Raw genomic sequence first — 12,069 nt, forward strand, 5'->3', positions numbered from 1 at the left:
TCTACTGTGAATATTAAAAACAACAACAATACACATATGGATTCCTTCGCTTTGCCAAATACATGGAGTAATTGAAGTAAAATTACAAAACAAAAAATAACATGTGTAAGTCATAATTAAGAAGTAATTTAAGTAACTTGTCCGCCACCATCAAACCCATTTCCATGACATTTTATGACTGCTACATATTTTACGCACCATCAAATGTTTGAGTATTTACGCACGCATATTTAGAACGTAAGAAGTCTAAGGATATGAAGAAAAAAAAACTGAAATTTCTGAACATGTCATCAACACATGTAAATTCTTTAACAATGAGTGGTATTGAATTTCTTCCTATGGCACCACCCATAGAAGGGACATACGAAATAATGAAATCCTCTTTAGGAACTTTGTTTCAACTAACCTAAAAAGGGAGAAATGTTAAAATTTATGTTAATGAAGGTGAGATTTTTTACATATACTTTATTTTCATTACTTGCCTTGTATTATGAAGTTTTCCATTTGAACAATGGAGATTAAAAATAATTCGGTGGATGGAGACATATTGTTATAGAGATAAATTGTTTAATTCTTTGATGATGAGGGTTTCATGTCCAAACTGAATACATTCCACATACGTTCAAATTCGTTGGAATAGTTACGGACATATTCCTCATTGGATGTTATTAATATATTTTCCCAATTACCGCCAAAACCTTGCATGGTCCAATTGAGTGATCCAGTCAACACTAATCCTCTTGTGTAACATCTCTTCATGGATTTATTTCGTTTCTTGAAAATTGCATCGTTTCTTTGGGGCGCATCTATAATACAGAATTTATGATGCATAAACATGGTATTGCTATTACAGCGCACAGGTACACCTAAAGGAAAAATAAAGAAAGTAGAATATATTATTAAAAAAAAAAAACAATATTAGCATTTATGCAAGCTCTTTTTCCCCCATTTTGGATACCTATGGATCATCATATTCATCCTCAATATTACTTATTTTCTCAAATTTGCCAGCAATGGAATTCAAAACATTTTTATAATACTTTATTATTGTTATGTTTAATGAGTTCTCCTTCTTTTCGCAAACGCACAGTTTACACGTATAATATAGACTTAAAAATTGCAAACTTTTAGGCTCAATATTTAACAATTTCACCATTGCTACGAGCGAATGTATGCCATATTTTCAGGAGTTGATAAAAATCAAATTGTATGGTGAATAACCCTGCTAAAACGGTATGCCTAAAAGTATGCTAAAAAAATTATACTTTGTAACATATGATTAATAAACTATGTAATTCTATTTTCATTTTCGAATTACGAAAATTTGAAAATTGTGCTGAAATGTGCTTAGTCAACGCCAGGGATGGAAAATGCAGTACTATAGTACTTTTTTCAATAGTTTTTCACCCAGGTCAGTATAGTAGTACCCCGCGAATGATTTAATACTTTTTGTGTAGACATTTTTGAGCCGATAGCAGATTTATGGTACAATAGTTTTGACAAAATATTCTGAGAAAGTCTTTAACTAACTCATTTGCTAATAGTCTTTTGCAAATTTGGCAAAACAGACAAGTTCATGCGGGAAGAAAATCTCGATTTTGTAAAAGCCATGGTCAAAAACACGATTTTATTGAATTTAAAGAATGTTTTAGTCGCAAAAAGCATGTGATTCTATACTACGCTTCCACACAACCAATTTCTACATAAGACGTTATCGATCGCGTACTAAAATAATGCGAACCTTTAAAGTCACGGTCGAAACTTGAGAGAAAAATAAACTACCAACATTTTTAGAAAAACTACCAAAAAATATTATTTTGCAAAAATTTAGTTTTGTCAAAATTTTATTTCGGTAATTTTGTCAAAATTTTATTTCTATAGAAAATAGAAATTTTATTTTTATCGAAAATTTTGTTTCTGTAGAAATTTTTATTTCTATGAATACTTTATTTCTACAGAAAATTTTGTCAAGATTTTATTTTTATAGAAAATTTTGTCAAAATTTTATTTCGATAGAAAATTTTGTCAATATTTTATTTCATTCGTTTTGTTTGTTATTGTTGTTTTTGATCTTAGCTTAAAACCATGCATTGACTAAACTACAAGTGTAACTTAACCAACAGAGGAAAAGTATGCTTGTCAAATTTATTTGGGCTTGCAAATTTGTTTAGGCAGTAGCCGACTATCAAACCTTTTTTCGGAAGGTTCAAGTGTAGTTCACTTTGGGTTGAGTGAATTACCCGAATTTATTCTGATAATTGGTTGATAGTTTTGCTGCAAGTAGAGGATGCTGATGAGGAATTGCAGTCTATAAGACTTTGCCCAAATAAATTTGACAAAATAGAAAATTTTTACAAAATTGAAAATTTTTTATTTTATCGAAATTTTTATTTTAATAAATTTTTATTTCTATAGAAAATTTTTTCAAAATTTTATTTCTATAGAAAATGTTGTCAACATTTTATTTCTATAGAAAATTTAGAGGTGCTCTTGACAATAATCTTCCAATGGAATTTTTGTTGAAATTAGTGAAAAGAACTTTTTCGTACTTTCTTAAAAATTTTTATTTCCGTCCCTTGTCAACGCATGGTTTTAAGCTGAGATCAAAACAACAACAAAATTGAAATTTTTTAATTTCGAAAAACTAAACTTTGTGTCAATTTGTGCCAGGTTATTACTCATCCTAGCCGTTTGAATCAAATTTTCATCTCAAGCCGTTTCGGAGAAAATCGCAAAGGGATTTTATAAAATGTGACAAAAAATATGGCCCAATAATAGCCAACATTGAAATTTATTTTAAGTTACAAAAATATGACCCAATAGTAGCCAAAATTAAAAATTTTTGAATTTCAAAAACTGAATATTTTGTCAATTTGTACTAGGTTAGTACTCGTTTATGACGCTCGAATCAAATTTCCATCACAAGCCGTTTCGGAGAAAATCGCAAAGGCATTTTATAAAATGTGAAAAAAATTATGACCCAATTGAAATTTTTGAATTTCGAAAAACTGAATGTTGTGTCAATTTATGCTAGGTTAGTACTCTTCTGTGCCGTTTGAATCAACCATTTCGCCAAAACAATTTAAAACAAGTATATACGGCCGTAAGTTCGGCCAGGCCGAAGCTTATGTACCCTCCACCATGGATTGCGTAGAAACTTCTAATGAAGACTGTCATCCACAATCGAATTACTTGGGTTGCGGTAACACTTGCCGATGACAAGGTATCTTAAAACTTGCTGACACCGTAATATATACCACATAGTCCATACGTGGTATATAAATATTAAACTAAAAAGGCCGATTAAATACGTATAAAATTAAGTTTAAAGTTTCTTTAAAAATAAAATTTTCACAACATTTTCTATAGAAGTAAAATTTGGAAAAAAAATTTCTATAGAAATAAAATTTGGAAAAAAAATTCTATAGAAATTAAATTTGGCAAAATTTTCTATAGAAATAAATTTTGACAAAATTTTCTATAGAAATAAAATTTTGACAAAATTTTCTATGGAAATAACATTTTGACAATGTTTTCTATAAAAATAAAATTTTGGTAGATTAGTTTTGGCTCGAGTGGCTACCATGATTATGAACCGATATGGACCAATTTTTGTGTGATTGGGGATCGGCTATATATAACTATAGACCGATATGGACCAATTTTGTTGGGTTATTAGCGGTTTTATACTAACACCACGTTGCAAATTTCAACCGGATCGGATGAATTTCGCTCCTCCAAGAGGTTCCGGAGATCAAATCTGGGAACGGTTTATATGGGGGCTATATATAATTATGGACCGATATGGACCAATTTTTGCATGGTTGTTAGGGACCATATAGTAACACCACGTACCAAATTTCAACGGGATCGGATGAACTTTGCTCCTCTAAGAGGCTCCGCAAGCCTAATCGGGGGATCGGTTTATATGGGGGCTATATATACTTATATACCGATGTGGACCAATTTTTGCATGGTTGTTAGAGACCATATACTAACACCATGTACCAAATTTCAGACGGATCGGATGAAATTTGGTTCTCTTAGAGGCTCCGCAAGCCAAATCGTGGGATCGGTTTATATAGGGGCTATATATACTTATATACCGATGTGGACCAATTTTTGCATGGTTGTTAGAGACCATATACTAACACCATGTACCAAATTTCAGCCGGATCGCATGAAATTTGCTTCTCTTAGAGCAATCGCAAGCCAAATTTGGGGGTCCGTTTATATGGGGGCTATACGTAAAAGTGGACCGATATGGCCCATTTGCAATACCACCCGACCGATCAATAACAACTACTTGTGCCAAGTTTCAAGTCGATAGCTTTTTTCGTTCGGAAGTTAGCGTGATTTCAACAGACGGACGGACGGACATAATAAGATCGACTCAGAATTTCACCACGATCCAGAATATATATACTTTATGGGGTCTTAGAGCAATATTTCGATGAGTTACAAACGGAATGACAAAGTTAATATACCCCCATCCTACGGTGGAGGGTATAAAAAGTGCTAATTTAACGATTCCAAATAGTCAAAATTTAAATTTTGAACTAGTCAATTACTGGTAGTGCTTAAGGGAGTCATTTGTGAATAATAGAAGTTATTTACATAAAAACAGTTCTCACATTAACTAAGAATAACTACAGTCGTTATCGGTTTTGTGGAACTAGAAATGCGATTTTTTAAATGTTGAACTACTTCTCCAGTCAATTACTGACAGTGTAAAAAGTTGACATTTTTGAATAATAGGAGTTATTTATACGTTAGCATAGTTCCCACATTAACTAAGAATAACTAGGGTTGTTATCGGTTTTGTGGAACTAGAAATGCGATTTTTTTAAATAAGTTAAATAGGAGTTATTTATACGTTAACATAGTTCCCACATTAACTAAGAATAACTAGGGTTGTTATCGGTTTTGTGGAACTAGAAATGCGATTTTGTTTTTAATAAGTTAACCTTTTGAACTAGGTCTCCAGTTAATTGCTGGTAGTACATAAAGGAGTCTTTGTGAAAAATATGAGTTAAATATACGTTAGTATATCAAAAATAATAGTTCCCAAATTAACTAAGAGTAACTAGGATAGTTATCGGTTCTGTGGAACTAGAAACTGAAACAGGGTATTTTGCTTTTGGACTTTTTCTGTGTATCAGACGAAAACCCAGTCGAAAGAAAAGCAGTCACTCGAATTTTAATCAATTTGTGTTTTTGTATTTATGAAAGTTCTCTTCGTTTGTATGACAATTCATTGATTAACAAAAATAAGTATTTTAAAATCTTTTGGAAAGCTCTCGTTCGATATACAGAAACAAGGCATTTATTAACATAGAAATTAAGATTATGTTATATAGTGCATTAGCAGAAAAGGATCACTTCTAATTTTTGAGTACATAAATATCTCTTCATTTTTAATTTGGCATAACAAGGGACGTTACTATAATTTGTGGTAAAATTCTGCCAACTGGGCCAACCATATTCACATTGTTGTGAAAGCACTTAAAGAAGCTTTGAATCATTCAAAGTATGTTATAGCTAACATCACTGAGAGGGAATACGTGTAGTATTCAGACAAAACTGCTATTGAACCCATGGTCATTTGTATACAATTTAATTTCTATAGAAAATTTAGTGACAAATAAAAATAAAATAACATTTTATTTCTATAGAAAATTTAGTCAAAATTTTATTTCTATAGAAAATTTTGTCAATATTTTTAGAATTCTACCAACTGTGGTTACTGTGGCCTCAACCTGCCAATACATACGTAAATGAGGATAAAATTGTTATAACTATGCGAATCGAGTGTGTCAAACAATTTGATATGATTTATTCGTCCTGTCGGCTGGCTCTTTTTCAAGAATGTCGAAGCTCTACTTATTTTTTAGTAAAACTCAAACACTGGAAATAAATATTGGAAGATATATTTTTGGTAGCAACAACCTCAAATAAATAAAAAATCGCCTTGCTTCCATAAAATTATAACTCCTTTGTTTTGTCCAAAAAGCCCTACAATTATACTCGTAATTGGTGCGATTCCAATGCGTTTCTCAGAATGATAAATCCTGCTGGTATTAGATCTAACTACAACACGCACTATAGGAGGATGAATAGAGTTCTATTTAAACACAACACTTCTATGATCTAACTGAACCCGTCAAAAATAATTAAACCTATTAACGGCGTCCTTAATTGGTCTTTAAAAGTAATGGTTCAAAAAAAGTCGAGATTTCAACTTATTTTTCTATTTATATACTTAACCCTTTCACTACCAAAATAAACCTGATGTTAGAAACTGTAATTTTTCATCTGTTTTTACTAGTACTAACAGCATGTAGACCAAAAATTGTCATTTTGAGAACCTACCTCAGATACTTCAAGAGCTATATGAGCTTGTTCTAAAAACTTGATTCTTGAATTGTGACCTAATGGCCTTACGAAAATAAGCCTATAATATTTGTCAAAGTGTGAGAAAAAATACAAAAAAGATCCCGAAAAAGTATTATATATATACTATTAATTAAAACTTTTTCCTAGTAATAATCCAAGAGGCACAAATAATCTGTGTTATCCAATGCATTTTTATCATATCTTATACATTTATTTTATTTTATAAATTAATAAATAAAAATATTAGAATAAATATAATAGTAGCAACTTTCTCACACAGGTCCAAGCTGAGGACATATCTCTTATTCTTAAAAATTATGTAAATTACTTAGTTTCAATTATTAAAAATAAAACAACAAAAATCTATTGTAATTTTTTGCCAATGTTTTCATTTATAATATATATTTTTTAGTATTTCTTTTGTAATTTATCTTGCATCGGCCTTACAGTTTCAAATTACAAAATTAAGCAAATAAATGAAATGAATTCAAAATTTCAGTGCACCAACAAGTCAATGATATTCATTTTTGACTTTACAAAACGATTTTCTTTTATTACATTAATCAGCAACCTTGCTGTTGCACTGGCATTAACATACAATCTATGATGCACTTTCAAGAAAATTATTCCTAAATTGTGGAAGAATGAAATATATATTTTGAAATAGAACATCTTTCTGCACGGAGAATTGAAAAATTAAAAATGTATCTATGGAAAATTATGCCACCAATGGTTATTGTAAACCTACCTGATTTCGTTAAAGGTATAATCTGTGATCCACTAGAGTAGGCCATTTCATGATCACTTATAATGCGTATTAAAACACCACGTTTCAATGCCCGAGTGAATGCTTGTGACAACTCGTAGGATGTAAAGGTATACATGGCCAAATCCATGGAATATTTTGCAGAGTCTATATATTCCAATAAACGCCCCACATTATAGGCTGCACAGTAGGGATTAGAACAATCCAATTGGGATTTCTTCATTGGTAACGGTAATTTCACAATTCGATTCAATTCCGACATTGTAGGCGAAGAGGAGGCTGAACGAGAACCCGGATTTGTGGTAAATCGCCGATGTTGACTAACACATGATTGTGTCAGTTCATTTGTCCAAATGACCTCACAGATTTCTTTAGATGCTAATAATTTATTAACAAGATATTTGATAGCATAATAGGAATGGTAGACAACCTCCGACACAACAACACCGCCGATAATATAAATGCAATAACGCAAAACACGAGATTCCAACATTTTAATAATTTTATATATAATTTTTTAATTCAATAAGAATTTATAATTATTATTATTCTTTTTTTTCACTTTATACAATTTACTCTGCTTTGATGTTGGACTCGTACACCACTACCAAACACACTTATCAATGAAATCACAATTTGGTTTTTGCAAAACGCCGGTATGCTTAACCAATAATAATTCCCTGAATTAACGTAGCTTTACTTTCGTGAAATAATTTTCGGTATTAACAAATGTTAAATTTATTTACTATGTTAAAAGAATAAATGCAATTCATATGCAATTCTTCCGAAAAGAATCATTCAAAACTCGTCATTTAATGCACGTGCGGTTTGTTTTGATTATTTTTGAAATTTCTTTTGTTCTTCTTTCTATTTTTTGTAGACAAAAGTCTGGCACCATATAGTGAGGACAGTGCTGCTAAGTATTTTCAAATAGAAGTTCCAATGACGAAAACAAGGCTAAAATTTATTTCAGCGATTTTGTAAATATACTTCAAATTATATAGATGGTCCGTTTCATTTTCATTTATATTTCGCCTAAAGTTTTCATTATCATCCCTGCCAACTTTTTTTGAATTTGAGAATTCCCACCACGTCGAAAAAAAACGTATAGGACATCCAAAACTCGTCGGAAAAGCGCCGTCACTATTGAGAAGTTGTACCACTCCATGTTAGGTTAGGTTAGGTTGTAGATGATGACATCAATTTTTTGTTGAATTGATGTCCACTTAGACCAGTATAGGTCCATTGTGATTCCTCGATGTGATCTTTCCACCCTCCACTTCCACCTGCTCGTTTTCTTTAAAAGAAATCTCAAAACAACCAACCAGAGGCCCTGATGTATGCAAGTATGTTCCTTATGAGCTTTACAGACTATCTGTTATTCCGGACGACAGTGCTCGTGTCGAACATATCCCATATATTGTGCACATTATAAGTTAAGTCCGAAGGCATAGTCGATACTGCTGCATGTTTATGGGATCGATAACACATTTACTGATTATTTAGTCATCGCCGACAAGTCGTATCGATCCGACACACTGTAAGACTCTTTACAAACATTGATTGAAGAGTTGAAATTTCTCTTTGAAATCAAAAGATCGAACTGAAAAATCAACCCTTCCATCATCGCACGGATTGACGCATGGTGTGTAATTCAACCTTTAAGCTGCACTTACTATATTAAAGAATCGCATGAGATCAATTATTAGGAGACTTTTTAGATACATTTAGCGTAAAGCCAATATCCCTGCCAGCATTTCAACGTTCCATTTCATCCTCATCGCTATCACAGACTCGTAAGTGACACTGCAACTATCGCCAACTGTGATGGGGTAAATATATCAAAACGTACAATTTATAAATTCTTCCATGTAAAGGGTGATTCTTTTGAGGTTAGGATTTTCATGCATTAGTATTTGACAGATCACGTGGGATTTCAGACATGGTGTCAAAGAGAAAGATGCTCAGTATGCTTTGACATTTCATCATGAATAGACTTACGATCTGCCACAACGTCGAATTTTCAGTGAATGGGCCCTAGAAAAGTTGGCAGAAAATCCGCTTTTTTATCGACAAATTTTGTTCAGCGATGAGGCTCATTTCTGGTTGAATGGCTACGTAAATAAGCAAAATTGCCGCATTTGGAGTGAAGAGCAACCAGAAGCCGTTCAAGAACTGCCCATGCATCCCGAAAAATGCACTGTTTGGTGTGGTTTGTACGCTGGTGGAATCATTGGACCGTATTTTTTCAAAGATGCTGTTGGACGCAACGTTACGGTGAATGGCGATCGCTATCGTTCGATGCTAACAAACTTTTTGTTGCCAAAAATGGAAGAACTGAACTTGGTTGACATGTGGTTTCAACAAGATGGCGCTACATGCCACACAGCTCGCGATTCTATGGCCATTTTGAGGGAAAACTTCGGAGAACAATTCATCTCAAGAAATGGACCGGTAAGTTGGCCACCAAGATCATGCGATTTGACGCCTTTAGACTATTTTTTGTGGGGCTACGTCAAGTCTAAAGTCTACAGAAATAAGCCAGCAACTATTTCAGCTTTGGAAGACAACATTTCCGAAGAAATTCGGGCTATTCCGGCCGAAATGCTCGAAAAAGTTGCCCAAAATTGGACTTTCCGAATGGACCACCTAAGACGCAGCCGCGGTCAACATTTAAATGAAATTATCTTCAAAAAGTAAAAGTCATGGACCAGTCTAACGTTTCAAATAAAGAACCGATGAGATTTTGCAAATTTTATGCGTTTTTTTTTAAAAAAAAGTTATCAAGCTCTTAACAAATCACCCTTTATAACATTTATAGGTCTAAAATTACATTGCACATAATGTTTTAGATTAATAAGGGATGTGTTGTGTTAAAAGTTGCAATTCTGCTATATTCATCAAGGCAGCATATCTGAAAAAATATCACTTTATTCCATTTGGAATGTCGAAAATTTGTCACTAATATACCTTTCACAATTCTAAGGGCCAGTTTCTCAATGTCTTGTTATTACCCTGCCAGCATTTCAAAGTTCCATTTCATCTTCATCGCTACCACAGACTCGTAAATGTCACTACAACCATCCTACTGTGATGGGGGGCAGCATATCATAAAGTACAAAATGTACTTCATACATGTATTTTGCCATCACTACTTTTACAAAAGCCATTATATTTTTAGTGAAACGCCAAGCGCAACCAGCTTGTTATATTTTATTTAAATAAAAACGAAAATAAAGTTCTGAAAACATAGATATTACGCTTAAAATTGCGAAAGGTATATGGTGAACAATTTTCGACTTTCCAAATAGAATAAAGTGATCGTTTTTCAAATATTTTTCCAGGCACGTCTCCATCGAAAATAAACAAACTGGCTGATAGACGCTGCAATAAGTAACTTGCTACTTAAAACTCAACATCATTCTTTTATTAATGCAAAAAATTATGTTAAATGTGATGAGATAAACCGAAAAATGTTATATTTATAAGAAATTATAAATGTTTAATCAAATCAATAAATATCTACACAATCGTGTTTTACTTGACCACAATGATTCTTCTACAATTACCTTAAAGTGCACTTTTTCTGATAGTTTGCAGGGGTTCTTATTGGCGTCCTTCGAAATTGATCTAAATAAGCACCCAATAATTGCACTGATGAGAAACTTTTTCGTAGTAACTTGGCGTGGTACAACTTCTCAATAGTGACGGCGCTTTTCCGACGAGTTTTTGATGTCGTATATGATTGTAGTGGGGATTCTCAGAAGCGCCCCCAAATTCAAAAAATGTTGGCAGGGATTTAACATAATTTTTTGCATTAATAAAAGAATGATGTTGAGTTACAAGTAGCAAGTTACATGGCTCTCATTGGCGTCGTTCTAAATTTATCTAAGAGGACAACTAATAATTGCACTGATGCGATACTTTTCTGTAGTAACTTGGCGTGGTACAACTTCTCAATAGCGACAGCACTTTTGCGAGGAGTTTTGGATATCGTCTACGACTGTTTTCATCGTAGTTGGGATTCTCAAAAGCGCCGTCAACTTCAAAAAATTTTGTCATGGGATCTATCAGCCAGTTTGTTTATTCTCGACGGAGGCAGCGTGTCGGAAAAACTATCACATTCGAAAATTGTTCACCAATATACCTTTCACAATTTACATTTTTTACTTTCTGATACGCTTCCCCCATCACAGTTGGCGATTGTTGCAGTGTCACTTACGAGACTGTGGTAGCGATGATGATGAAATGGAACTTTGAAATGCTGGCAGGGATAGTGTCATGGAAAAACTACTTCTACTTGAAATTTAGCTTTTGTGTGGATTTTTTAACGGAAGGACTAACGGGAGAATCCTCCTAATACCTTAACAACACCAACTTCTAATTTCAGAATGGCACTTTTTTTCCCACAGCATGCCGTCTTTGGAACTCTTTGCCTTCATCAATACAATTCATTTACAACGCTACTATGCTTCAAAAACCACTTTACAGATTTTACTCTCAATAGTCTGTCTTTTTTTATTAATTTTTGTCTTCTTTGCACTTTCATTGTTATTGTTTTTATGAATAAGGTCGTTAATCTATTGAAACGTCTTTTATGTATTATATACTTTATTATATACTTTATATTGTATAAAATTGTAACTCTACGACATCAAATCACACACTGCAATCAAAAGATGATAAATGATGTGTGTGAAACTTCGAACAAATAAAATTGAAAAAAGCGAGATTTTGAACAAAGTGTGAACGTAGTATTAGATAATTATTGTTTAAATTGTGATTTTATAAAAATAAAATGCAAGTTTGATATGTGGTGATAATACCTTCCAACAATTTTGTAGTCAGCTGTTTCGATATTGCCACCTCATGAAAATATGCTAAGGTATCAAGGAGATTTTTATTGT

The 12,069-nt window shown here is 32.7% G+C and overlaps 1 protein-coding gene across 1 annotated transcript; it reads right to left on the reverse strand.

Annotated features, from left to right (window-relative positions):
• Positions 1–567: 567 nt before the first annotated feature.
• Positions 568–7,655, reverse strand: zuc (Mitochondrial cardiolipin hydrolase zuc). The gene is made up of 2 exons (XM_075301873.1): positions 7,145–7,655; positions 568–866 (listed from the first exon to the last, which is right to left on the reverse strand). The coding sequence occupies exons 1-2, from the start codon at positions 7,653–7,655 to the stop codon at positions 568–570; spliced, it is 810 nt and encodes a 269-aa protein (XP_075157988.1).
• Positions 7,656–12,069: the final 4,414 nt, after the last annotated feature.

This window comes from Haematobia irritans, chromosome 3, assembly GCF_050003625.1.
Source record: "Haematobia irritans isolate KBUSLIRL chromosome 3, ASM5000362v1, whole genome shotgun sequence".
NCBI lineage: Eukaryota > Metazoa > Arthropoda > Insecta > Diptera > Muscidae > Haematobia > Haematobia irritans.

Excerpts from the sequence above, each read along its gene's own strand:
- zuc (XM_075301873.1), bottom strand. The coding sequence starts at position 7,655 with ATGTTGGAATCTCGTGTTTTGCGTTATTGCATTTATATTATCGGCGGT. Across the intron at positions 867-7,144 it reads TATACCTTTAACGAAATCAG|GTGTACCTGTGCGCTGTAAT; the intron begins GTAGGTTTACAA and ends TTTTTCCTTTAG.